Below are 13,805 nucleotides of genomic sequence, written 5' to 3' on the forward strand. Positions count from 1 at the left end.
TAATTATGCGCATCATTAAGTCACTATTTCAGGTGACCGTATCAACGGTGCTCCACCAAGATGTCCTACTTTATGTTATGTTATGGCCTTCAGGCCTCTTTATGGTGTGTTCACAGGGTCTTTCATTGTCTTCATTTTTGGTGGTTGTCGTCTAATCCTGAATGGTCTTTCCAGTGAGTTGGATTGTCTCTTGTTTGTCCTCTTTCTCAACTCCTCTGAAGCTATTTGTCCTTTCCAGTGGGTTGGATCTCCTCTTGGTTGGCCATTAACTAAGCACTTATGAGCATGTTTGTCCTTTCCAGTGTGGAATTGTCTCTCGGTTGTCATCTTCTTCAACTCTTCTGTACAACTCTTGTGTAATTGTGTTTTCCAATGAGTTGGAACTTTTCTTGGTTGCCCTTTTCCTCAACTCTTCTTTGCCTGAGTGTCCTTTGCAGTGTGTTGGATCTTCTCATGGTTGTCCTCTCCCTCAACCATTCTGAATTCTGAACCTGCTGTAATTGTATTTTCCAATTGGTTGTTGATCGGTCCCTTGGTTGTCTATTGAGTCAAATTATCTCTTGGTTGCTTCTTCTTCAACTCTCCCAAACATGATTGTGTTTTCCAATGTGTTGGATCTTCTCTTGGTTGTCCTTTCCCTCAACTCTTCTGAATATGAATCTGCTGTATTCGGAAGGGTTGTTGTCTGGTCCCTTGGATGTCTAATGAGTCAGATTGCCTCTTCCTCAACTCTTCCAAGCATGAATATGTTTTCCAGTGAGTTAGATCTTCTCTTGCTTGCGTGGATCTCCTCTTGAGTTTTGTATAACTTAATGCTTATGAGCCTGTTTGTCTTTTCCAATGTGTTGAATGTTGTTCTGGTTGTCCTGTGTAGCTGTGTTCTCCAATGAGTTGGGTCTTGTCTTGGTTGTCCACTCCCTCAACTCCTCTGAATCTAAGCCTATACTATGAATTTTCCTATTTATTTAGTCCTCTAGAAATTGCCACCACGTTCTTTATTCCTCTAGAAATTGCCACCACGTTCTTTAGTCTTCTAGAAATTGCCACCATGTTCTTTCATTCTCTAGAAATTGCCACCACGTTCTTTAGTCCTCTAGAAATTGCCACCACGTTCTTTAGTCCTCTAGAAATTGCCACCACGTTCTTTCGTCCTCTAGAAATTGCCACCCCGTTCTTTCGTCCTCTAGAAATTGCCACCACGTTCTTTGTCCTCTAGAAATTGCCACCACATTCTTTAGTCCTCTAGAAATTGCCACCACGTTCTTTCGTCCTCTAGAAATTGCCACCACGTTCTTTAGTCCTTTAGAAATTGCCACCACGTTCTTTAGTCCTCTAGAAATTGCCACCACGTTCTTTGTCACACCAGACTTGATACTGATGAAGTTTCTTGTATTTTGTTTCAGGAAAGCCATTTCCCGATCTGGACTTCAGCACCTGGCTCCCGTGCACTGCCCCACCCTGACCATCTCCAATGGACCCTTGAAGGAGCCTCGTACCACCCTGGACTGGACTGTATGACTCTCTCGTTTTATTATGTGTCTGGAATGTCATCTGTTTTGTGGCAGCAGCTGTGGACGGCGTAAAAACATGGCTACTCTCTTTTAGAAACAGCACTACACCTGTCCATGGTTTGTCTCTGGTATTACAGCTCAGCTACAATAAAATAAATGAATGTTTAATATAACCTTGAAATGAAAAAAATAAACGTAGTGCTGCAATACCTTTTATAACCTGTGGACAGATGTGGCACTGTTTATAGAAAGAATCATCACTTAGATGGCGGCTGCTGCATCTAAGTAAAGAATGGGTGTGGGTTGTAGAGGTGGGACTGTATCTATCAGACAATTATAGCATACACTGTGAATATGCCAGAATTTCTGTGTTGGAGATACTGTTTAAATGAGGATTTTTCACCACCTTCACCAACTCCAACTTCTTGCTTCCTTAAATTGACGCTTCTCCACTGATTCTGACGCAGTTGGAATTTTTTCTTTAGCCCCTACCATTTCTGAGCTAGCACCCAGAATGATAATTATACTCTCTGTTATCAGGTGGGCGGTCCCAGACTACCTGCTCCAGCCCAGGACCGCCCACCTCACAGTAGAGAGCCTAACAAGCATATTGGATGCTGAAACTAACAATAACAATTGCTCAGGTATAGTAGGGGCTAGAAAAAAAATTCCAACTGTTTCAGAATCACTGGAGCAGCGATGAGAATAGTTTGGAGCTGGTGAAGGTGGTGAAAGGTCCCTTTAAGGGGTGTAGTTTTACAAGGCCTCTAGCTGGCTCCTTGTGCCAAACTTTATGAAGAGATACTATGACATACGACATATGAGTAATTGGTTATTTTCCATGCAGGAGAATGCTGTGAACGGGGAGCACCTTTGGCAGGAGACCAATGTATCGGGAGACCTCTGTTATCTGGGGGAGGAGAACTGCCAAGTCAAGTTTTCTGTGAGTACGATTCATTAAAATGCTATGTAAGCCTGTATTTATGTTCTATGTTTTTCACCAGCCAATCAGAATGGGCCTTTCTTAAAGGAAAAGTAGCAATACCAGACAAAACCTGTAGACAAGGTGGCACTGTTTTTGGAAATAACCCTAACATAGTTACATGTTCATTTTGGACCCTCAGTAGTAGGAGGCCACAGGAACTTCATCTCCATCATTTTTGTGATCGATGGGGGTCTCAGCCCCCGACCCCACAAACAATTGAAAAGTTTTAACTTAATAGTGAGACACTACTGATTCCGGCATAGCCTTAACCCCTCCCCAACATCTCACGTAATAATACGGTGGATGTCGGCTCTTTAAATATGGCGCATGCCTGAAACAGAGTGGATGCCATAAGTACCAGGTCGGAGGTCGACTCAGTGGTAATGTCTCAAGCATTAACCCTTTGTAATAGCCCCCCATATCTCCTTTTTTAATATACGGTTCCATCCATCTGTTCCCTTTGACTATTGCTTCGAAGGACGGCTGCTGATCGCGGGATTTTGCAGATCCTCTATATTAGCTGGGGGCCTAAAAGTACAAGCTGTCCCACAAAAAATAAGCCCTGTAAATAGAAAACAAGTCATGGCTTTTGAAAGGTGGTAAGTCAAAAAAGAAAAAATGGCGGTGACAGGAAAGAATTAATACACATGTAACTATTAAGTCAAACTTTTAGAAATTTGCACGCGTTTCGAGCCATCTCACACCCTGAAACGCGTTTCACTTTTTCTCCGTTTCGCTCTCACTTTCTTATATTTCCCAACCTTAAGCCGAATCTTCTTCTCGTCTCTGGACCGGCCAGGATCTGTATTTGCACAATATTCCCTAATTAGACGGACTATGTACTTGACAGATCGGCCCCCGGGGACCCCGCGACCTCGGCCTAAACCCGCGCTGTGTTTACTCTGCACCGGCCACGTAGCCCTATTGGTCTAATTGAAGTTAGTAATCCGCTATCTCTGCTCATCCCCTGCAGTAAGTGTACGGAGCGATTAGCCCCCCAATGCCGAACTGCAGATTTTTCGGCAGTTGCCATAGCAACGTGAGTTGCCATGGAGAAGAATTAGCGTGTATGAGTTCGGTCCGCTCCCGTAGGGATGGGCTGCCATGTTGTGTTATGTGTCTGTGGACAGCGCTGCCGAGGCGGAGGGATTTGGAAGGAGGGGGGGTAATCTTAGCTGTTTTCTTCCATCATTGGCCCTGGGGAGACCTAGGAAGCTTTACGTGACAAGAAAGTAGCATCAGTTTTTGCTTTTTTTTTAATTTTTTTTTAGCATTTCACTTCTTTTTTTTCTCTTCTTCCCTGCTCGCACCATTTCATGTACAAAAACCTGCATCGCTGTTCCACTCCGAGCCTCCTGGTTCGTGAATAGAATGCTAGGACTGCAGTAAAGACTGGAACGTACACAAGAGATGTCTCTATACATCATATACCACTAATTGGGCACGTTGGGGCGTTTTTTTTTTTTTTTCGCCTCGTGCGGCAGAAAACAGACAAATAAGTTCTGCAAACTTTTTTTTTGCAAGTGAGACTTTTTGTGCATCAATTTTGACTTTTGCCCCCACCTACCACTTTCCTCGCAGGTGGTGCGACAGAGCTAAGTCATCTGTTTGCCACGAAAATGACGCCAGCAAAGAGCCCAGAGGACGCATCTTATATAAGACAAGGCACTGCACCTCTGGTGTGGAAACCCCTAGTTGTGATAAGTCAGCCCCATTTGGGGGAGATTTTCCGACTCTTTATATCCCCTGCGCTTACTGAGGTTGTGCCCCATAGATCAGGCGCACCCTCTGCCGGGACGTGGCCTACACTGAAATAAGCTGGCAGGCCCATCCACGCCTGAGGCCACGCCCACTTTCAAAAAAGTGTTGAAGGAGCAAAAAGTTTCACTTTTTCCCCCAAAAACCTGACTTGTGCAAAAAATTTGCAACTTGCAAGATTTATCTGGGCACTGTGCAACAAATGGTATTGGCACTGTTTATCCGGGCACTGCATGGCACATTGTGTCTAGGCATGGTTTATATGCTCACCATATGGCACAAGATATCTGGGCATTATTTATCTGGGCTCCGCGTGGCACACTGTGTCTACACGTTGCTTATCTGGGCACTGCTGTAATAGCTAATCTCTGCAATATATCTAGGCACAGTGTAAATGGTGACTGAATAACGCACTGTATATAAGTATTATTTATTTGGGCAATATGCGGCACACTCTCTGTCTGGGCATTGCTGATATGGACATGGCATTGCTCACTGTGTCTAGGTAATGTTTATCTTGGCATTGCATGGCACACCGTATATGACATTGTATATCTGGGCACTACATGGCAACTGTATATGGGCATTATTTATATTGGCATTGCGTTTCAACTGTGTCTGGGCACTGCGAGGCATACTGTATCTTGAATTATTTGTCTTTATATTGCATTCAATCTGCGCAATATTTTCTGAGTACTGTAGAACTTTCTATTTAGGAATTATCACAATCTATAACCGTCTATCTCCTATCTATCTATCTATCTATCTATCTATCTATCTATCTATCTATCTATCTTTCTATCTATCTATCTCCTATATATCTATCTCCTATCTATCTATCTATCTATCTATCTATCTATCTATCTATCTATCTCCTATCTATCTATCTATCTATCTATCTATCTATCTATCTATCTATCTATCTCCTATCTATCTATCTATCTATCTATCTATCTCCTATCTATCTATCTATCTATCTATCTACCTACCTATCTATCTCCTATCTATCTATTTATCTATCTATCTCCTATCTATCTATCTATCTATCTATCTATCTATCTATCTATCTATCTCCTATCTATCTATTTATCTATCTATCTCCTATCTATCTATCTATCTATCTATCTATCTATCTATCTCCTATCTATCTATCTATCTATCTATCTATCTATCTATCTATCTATCTATCTATCTACAGTGTTGGCCAAAAGTATTGGCCCCCCTGCAATTCTGTCAGATAATCCTCGGTGTCCCCCAGATAATTATTACAAGCACAAACTCTTTGGTATTAATATCTTCATTTATTTTTCTTGCAATGAAAAAACACAAAAGAGAATGAAAAAAAAGTCAAATCATTGATCATTTTACACAAAACTCCAGAACTGGTGCGGACAGAAGTATTGGCGCCCTCAGCCTAATACTTGGTAGCACAACCTTTAGACACAATAACGGCGCACAACCGCTTCCGCTAACCAGCAATGAGTTTCTTACAAGGCTCTGCTGGAATCTTAGACCCTTCTTCTTTGGCAAACTGCTCCCGGTCCCCCCTGAGATGTGAAGGGGGCCTTCTCCAAACTGCCAAGAGATCTCTCCCCCTCCCCCACAGGTGTCCTATGGGATTCAGGGCTGGACTCATTGCTGTCACTTTACAAGTCTCCAGGGCTTTCTCTCACCACCATTTTCTAGTGCTGACCTGAAGTGTGTTTTGGGTCATTGTCCTGCTGGAAGAGCCCTGACCTCTGAGGGGGGAGACCCGGCTTTCTCACACTGGGCCCTACATGATGCTGCACAATGTGTTGGTCGTCTTCAGACTTCATAATGCCATGCACACGGTCAAGCAGTCCAGTGCCAGAGGCAGCAAAGCAACCCCAAACCATCAGAGACCTCCGCCATGTCTGACTGTAGGGGGCGTCTTCTTCTCTTTGGAGGCCTCTTTTTTTTCCTGTAAACTCTATGTTGAGGCCTTTTCCTACTTTTGTCTCCTCTGACCAGAGAACATTCTTCCAGAGCTTTTTTGGCTTTCTCAGGTAAGTTTTGGCAAACTCCAGCCTGGCTTCTGTCTCTGGGTAAGAAGTGGGGTCTTCCTGGGTCTCCTACCATACAGTCCCTTCTCATTCAGACGCTGATGCTGGATAGTATGGGGTGACACTGTTGTACCCTCGGAGTGCAGGGCAGCTTGGACTTGTTTGGATGTTAGTCGAGGTTCTTTATCCGCCATCCGCACAATCTTGCGTTGAAATCTCTCGTCAATGTTTCGTTTGCGTCCACATCTAGGAAGGTTAGCCACAGGGCCATGGGCTTTACACTTCTTACTGACACTGCGCACGGTAGACACAGGAACATTCAGGTCTTTGGAGATGGACTTGTAGCCTTGAGATTGCTCATGCTTCCTCACAAGTCCTCAGACAGTTCTTTGGTCTTCTTTCTTTTCTCCATTCTCATTGTGGTCACACAAGGACACAGGACAGAGGTGGAGTCAACTTTAATCCATTTCAACTGGCTGCAAGTGTGATTTAGTTATTACCACCAGCTGTTAGGTGTCTCAGGTAAGTAACAGGTGCTGTTAATTACACAAATTAGAGAAGCATCACATGATTTTTCAAACAGTGCCAATACTTTTGTCCACCCCCTTTTTTATGTTTGGTGTGCAACTATATCCAATTTGGCTTTTTGACAATTCTTTTTGTGGTTTTCCATTGAAGACAAATTAAATGAAGATAATAATACCAAAGAATTTGTGCTTGCAATAATTATCTGGAAGAACACGAGTATTATCTGACAGAATTGCAGGGGTGCCAATACTTTTGGCCAACACTGTAATTAGTCGGGAAAAATCCATTACAGTCCGTTCTCCTAATCCTTGGCTGGTGATGTAGGACTGGGCCTATATTTGGCCCCTTGGTATACTTTTCGTCCGCCTGACTCCTGATCTTGGCATCGGTAATCCTCGGTCCACCAGTTTCTAACTAAATTTTTTGTTTCATTAGAAATCAGCGGTACGGAGAAAGTGCGCGGCGTGTAAGATCGTGGTTCACGTCGCTTGCATGGATCAGCTAGACAAGGTAGGTTGGCGCCACCTGCTGGCCGTAAGGTGAATGCTAATCGTAAAGATCGACTCACAAGTCTTCCCAATTGTTAGTAGTTTTGTGGCGTAACGTAGATTCTCGGAGACTATGGCCACGTACCAAGGAGTGGGTGATATCTGGGCGCAAAACCGAGACAAGCTTCTGAAAACTGACCAAAAATAATGAGCAAAAAATAGTATTTTCGGCAAAGAATTTTTCTAAAAAATTTCTTTTTGTGTTTACAGAATTGTATATTTTTTGTAAACTAATTGTCTTTTCTTCTGCGGAACCACCAGATTAATTTTAGGTGCAAACCAACGTTTCGTGATGTGACGTCCCGAGTTCCGAGAGAGGTAAGTATACTCACTGTCTGCAAAACCCAAGCTTGGGTGAGGAAACGTCCATACGCTTACCCCGCAGACTTCCTTTGACAAATACGACCCTATATATTGTTATATACTGCCAAACCTATCACATGGAGTAGCTGACAATTCGTGTGACCTGATACTTGTGGGTGGAGGTGCCCCTTAAACCCCTGTGTCCGCTTCTCTGTGTTGCTGACAGTGCCCACCCTGGATATCCGGCCTGACCCACGCTCTAATGGTTTTTCCTTAGGTCAGACATTTTTCTTGTTGTTCTAACCAGCAGAATTTGGTGAGGCATCACTGGGTACATCGACGACGGCAGGAGGGAAAATGCAAGCATTGCGGGAAGGTAAGAGGACGAGCGATCACCGTATCATGAAGATGAAGTATCAGTCATTGTAATAACTATTAATGTCATGATAAGAGAAGCTCCAAATCATAAAGTCCTCTACATCTGAGATGGGAATAACTATCCATCATGGCATGGCAAGACCCCCATCAATCCAGACAATGAGGGGATCCCAATTAGCATATATGGCCACTCTCTACTGAAGTAAATAGAGGTGTTAAGGATACCAACTCCAATTCATCAAATAGCAGAGTGACTATGTGAACATTTATTGTAATACTACTCCCATGTGCAAGAATATAACTACTATAATACTGCCCATAGGTACAAGAATATAACTACTATAATACTGCCCCCTATGTACAAGAATATAACTACTATAATACTGCCCCCTATGTACAAGAATATAACTACTATAATACTGCTCCTATGTACAAGAATATAACTACTATAATACTACTCCTATGTACAAGAATATAACTACTATAATACTGCCCCTATGTACAGGAATATAACTACTATAATACTACCTCCTATGTACAAGAATATAACTACTATAATACTGCTCCTATGTACAAGAATAAAACTACTATAATACTACTCCTATGTACAAGAATATAACTACTATAATACTGCTCCTACGTACAAGAATATAACTACTATAATACTGCTCCTATGTACAAGAATATAACTACTATAATACTGCTCCTATGTACAAGAATATAACTACTATAATACTGCTCCTATGTACAAGAATATAACTACTATAATACTGCTCCTATGTACAAGAATATAACTACTATAATACTGCTCCTATGTACAAGAATATAACTACTATAATACTGCTCTTATGTACAAGAATATAACTACTATAATACTGCCCCCTATGTACAAGAATATAACTACTATAATACTACTCCTATGTAGAAGAATATAACTACTATAATACTACTCCTATGTAGAAGAATATAAGTACTATAATACTACCTCCTATGTACAGGAATATAAGTACTATAATACTGCCCCTATGTAAAAGAATATAACTACTATAATACTGCTCCTATGTACAAGAATATAACTACTATAATAATGCCCCCTATGTACAAGAATATAACTACTATAATATAATAATACTCCTATGTACAAGAATATAACTACTATAATACTGCCCCCTATGTACAAGGATATAACTACTATAATACTGCCCCCTATGTACAAGAATATAACTACTATAATACTACTCCTATGTACAAGAATATAACTACTATAATACTGCTCCTATGTACAAGAATATAACTACTATAATACTACTCCTATGTACAAGAATATAACTACTATAATACTACTCCTATGTACAAGAATATAACTACTATAATACTACCTCCTATGTACAAGAATATAGCTACTATAATACTACCTCCTATGTACAGGAATATAACTGCTATAATACTACCTCCTATGTACAAGAATATAACTACTATAATACTGCTCCTATGTACAAGACTATAACTACTATAATACTACTCCTATGTACAAGACTATAACTACTATAATACTACCTCCTATGTACAAGAATATAACTACTATAATACTGCTCCTATGTACAAGAATATAACTACTATGATACTGCTCCTATGTACTGGAATATAACTACTATAATACTGCTCCTATGTACTAGAATATAACTACTATAATACTGCTCCTATGTACAAGAATATAACTACTATAATACCGCCCCCTATGTATAAGAATATAACTACTATAATACTGCTCCTATGTACTAGAATATAACTACTATAATACTGCTCCTATGTACTGGAATATAACTACTATAATACTGCTCCTATGTACTAGAATATAACTACTATAATACTGCTCCTATGTACAAGAATATAACTACTATAATACTGCTCCTATGTACAAGAATATAACTACTATAATACTACTCCTATGTACAAGAATATAACTACTATGATACTGCTCCTATGTACAAGAATATAACTACTATAATACTACTCCTATGTACAAGAATATAACTACTATAATACTGCCCCCTATGTATAAGAATATAACTACTATAATACTGCTCCTATGTACAAGAATATAACTACTATAATACTACTCCTATGTACAAGAATATAACTACTATAATACTGCCCCCTATGTATAAGAATATAACTACTATAATACTGCTCCTATGTACTAGAATATAACTACTATAATACTGCCCCTATGTACAAGAATATAACTACTATAATACTACTCCTATGTACAAGAATATAACTACTATGATACTGCTCCTATGTACAAGAATATAACTACTATAATACTGCTCCTATGTACAAGAATATAACTACTATAATACCGCCCCCTATGTATAAGAATATAACTACTATAATACCACCCCTCACATACTAGAATATAATTACTATAATACTATGACTCCCCTCTGTGTACATCAGGTTTCAGTGTCATTTCTGCAGTATATAGATAGATTCCAACTTCTGAGTAGTTTCTGGCAGTATATTCGGAGTTCTTGTGTTTTTCTCGCGTTCGGTGTGTGGTTAGACAGTAGAGTAGATCTGACTCATTACTTCTAAGTGCAGACGATCGTAATCATAATTAATAAGTGGTGTAAAAGCATCAGATTTATTAGAACTGTAATTCTACTAAAAGCCATTTTTTCCGGAAGTCTCTTCATATTTAGACGTCTTCTCGAATGTTCATTGACTTAAAGTGTTAAAGTGGATTTTAAAAAATTGCATTTAGTCTCTTTCTTGATGAAGTTAATTTACACTTCTGCATTATTCAGTGAATACATTGCACTGATGTTATACTCTAGTTATACCCAAAGCTGCACTCAGTACGGCTCTCATCCTGGCTGATGTTACATGTCACTCCAGCCCCCTGCTGGTTCAGTGTCTGTACCTGTGATACTCCGCTGTAGTGCGTTGCAGGATTTACTGAACAAAATTAATCTCCCAAAATTCAGTACATTGTGGTCATCCTTCTTAAAGGGAGTGTAACTAGAACCCAGAATTTTTATTCTATCCCTGCAGATAGGTAGGTTAGTGTCACCTGAATCAAACGGTGTTTTCCCCTTGTGAATCGCTGCCTCCATTGTTGAGATATCACCATTTTTTCAGTATGCAAATGAGATCTTTGTTGCAACGAGGACGCCGCCATTTCTCTAAAGAGCTCATTTACATATCGATAAAATGGCGATATCTCGGCAACGGAGGCAGCGATTCACAAGGGGAAAACACCGTTTGATTCAGGAGGACCTAACCTACCTATCTACGGGTCTGGGTTGATATGCTACGGTCTGGTGACAATCCCTTTAAGCATGTAAATAGTTAAATATTAGTTGATGCAGTAAAAAGCCACATCCTGATGGAGATCAGGTTTCCTCTTTATCGCCTTCATCTTGTTTTTTTCCTTATCTTTAGGGTTTTCAGCAGAAGTTTTCATTCCACAGCAAGGAAATTGTGGCTATCAGCTGCTCGTGGTGCAAGCAGGCGGTAAGAGGAACTAATAATTGTGATCTCTAATACTTAAAGGGACGGTTTTCAGTACTTATCAAGCACAACTTGGTATCACAGCTCAGCCTCATTGAATCGAATAGGACTGAGGTTCAAGCAGCCCATGTGACCTATCAATGTGATGTCACATGGTCCATTTCTCCTAGATCACCTAAGAGGGCTTCTTGGGCAGAACCAAAAATGGGTCCTGAGGTTGACTCTCAAATCAGACCTCCCTACAGCAGAAGGACAGTCCCGGATTATGGGTGCTGTCCTGGATGGTGAAAGGTTTGTCCAACCTCAGCTCCATTTGTGTCCTCTGGAGTTGAATACGATGGTGAGGCGGGAAGTTGTCCGCTCCCTCCTTCTCCATTCAGTCTTTCCTGCTGGCAACTTGTGGGGCCACATGGGGGACATTTTACTATATTGGACTTTATGCCCTTTCTATTGTATGGGAACACATAAGAGGTTATCCTTCAGTTCGGAACCACAAAAGGACCATTCTATTGTTTGGAGGACATTATAATCTTTAAGGGTCACAAGGGGGACATTATAATGTGTGGAGCCACTGGAGGGATGTTACGTACTGAAAACATGGCGACAAAGGGACATGATACCGTATGGTGACAACAGTAAGGGCGCATTATTTTGTGTGGAGACACAAAGAAAGTGGGTATAATTGGACAGGGGTGGAGTTAGAGCCATGGCATATGGTAAGTAAATCTGCTGTGGTGCGCTGAGTGCCTCAAACATTTTGTCTATCTTCATGTTCGCTGCTCCTTTTTAATGGGACCAATTCAGGCAGACACTACAGAGAGGCTTTTAAGGAAGAGTAGCAATAAAAGGGGCACCAAACAAGGTTAAAAAGCTCTTAAAGGGAGTCTGTCAACAGATCCCGGTATATCATTCCTGCCCCGCAGATAGATAGCTTAGGATCACCTGACTCAAACGGTGTTTTCCCCTTGTCAATCGCTGCCTCCATTGCTGAGATATCGCTGGTTTTGTCCATATATAACTGAGCTCTTTCAGCAATGGCCGCCTCCGTGTAGCCTCAAGTAGCTCATTTGCATATCAACAAAAACAGCGATATCTCAGCAACGGAAGCTCTGATTGACAAGGGGAAAACACCGTTGGATTCAGGGGACCCTAACCTATCTATCGGTGTGACTTATTTGATATGCTATGGTCTGGTGACACTCCCTTTAAGAAAATATCTCAGGCCTTTAACCCTTGGGACAATCATTACCGGTTTACCTAGGTACTAAAGAGGGAATCTGAGGCTGACGCTAAAAATAGGAACCAGGGTGTGCTCTAAAAGTGGTGACAAGATGGTGGTGAAAGCACATTTTAGGGCACCTATAGTCGCGATACACGCCTAATATATTTCCGCGTTGCAGGTGAATAAAGTTGCGTATTTGCAGCTTACTGTCAGCATCTTTAAGGCCACGCAACACATCGATTTAAAATTTGCAGCTGCGAACGCCGCAGATGTTCAGCCATTGTTTACTCCGGGGGAGTATAACTAATCTGGAGGTGACGTCATAAGGGGCCGCTCCGCCTCTCTGCCCTTGCTCCAGCTTTGTAAATTCCTCCCCCGTATCTCTGTTCTTTACGGGAACCCTCTTCCTGTATACGCCCGAGTTACCTGAAGAGATTAGTATCATATCTGTTCCATAGAACAGAGCATTACCGGCTTGTGTCTTCCAGACGGTGCGCGGAGAGCGGGAACGCTCCATACCCAGGAATTATCGTAGTCCATGCGGTGTAATGATAGTCTCGCTATGTTCTACAGTCAGCTATTAGTCATGTAAAGCCTCCAGTGTACCCACACAGCTCTGCTGCTCTGTAATTACTGCGCATTGTGCCTCTGCGCTCAGAAAAATCCCTTTGTGCCAAATCACCGTGTAACTCCTGGCTCTATATATAGCCGGTGCCAGGGTCGCCACGACCGCCGCCACCACCACCACTGACACACATCACTCGATCACCCAAAATTTACCTTTTTTTTCCGTTTTGTTTAAAAATTTCCTGTACGTTCCCTTAGGCGTAGTAATATTCCTTATATGGCGGTATTTTTAACCCTACATGTAGAAGGGGCTCCGGATTTCAGCGCTCGGTGATACTTTTAAGGGCTTATTTGCACGGGGCAAGAGGGGGCAGATTATGGCACTGAATCCGAGGCTGATTCGGCCCTGGCGTTCGCCTCGTGGCAGCACCCTTTAGGCCCATTCATTTGAGGCTACTCCGGAGG

At 41.5% G+C, this 13,805-nt stretch overlaps 1 protein-coding gene across 6 annotated transcripts in view; it reads left to right on the forward strand.

Moving 5' to 3' along the window:
• Nucleotides 1–13,805, forward strand: part of DGKI (diacylglycerol kinase iota) — a 151,936-nt gene that overhangs the window by 74,612 nt on the left and 63,519 nt on the right. For 4 of the 6 annotated variants that reach the window (XM_075275203.1, XM_075275207.1, XM_075275205.1 and 1 more), the window contains exons 2-7: nucleotides 1,404–1,512; nucleotides 2,359–2,454; nucleotides 7,242–7,316; nucleotides 7,616–7,672; nucleotides 7,935–8,033; nucleotides 11,483–11,554. In XM_075275203.1, coding sequence (XP_075131304.1) covers nucleotides 1,404–1,512; nucleotides 2,359–2,454; nucleotides 7,242–7,316; nucleotides 7,616–7,672; nucleotides 7,935–8,033; nucleotides 11,483–11,554 — 508 coding nt within the window. The remainder of the gene's footprint in view (nucleotides 1–1,403; nucleotides 1,513–2,358; nucleotides 2,455–7,241; nucleotides 7,317–7,615; nucleotides 7,673–7,934; nucleotides 8,034–11,482; nucleotides 11,555–13,805) is intronic. The other 2 variants (XM_075275204.1, XM_075275208.1) reach the window with 1 other exon arrangement.

Source organism: Leptodactylus fuscus, chromosome 5 (assembly GCF_031893055.1).
Source record: "Leptodactylus fuscus isolate aLepFus1 chromosome 5, aLepFus1.hap2, whole genome shotgun sequence".
NCBI classification, from domain to species: domain Eukaryota; kingdom Metazoa; phylum Chordata; class Amphibia; order Anura; family Leptodactylidae; genus Leptodactylus; species Leptodactylus fuscus.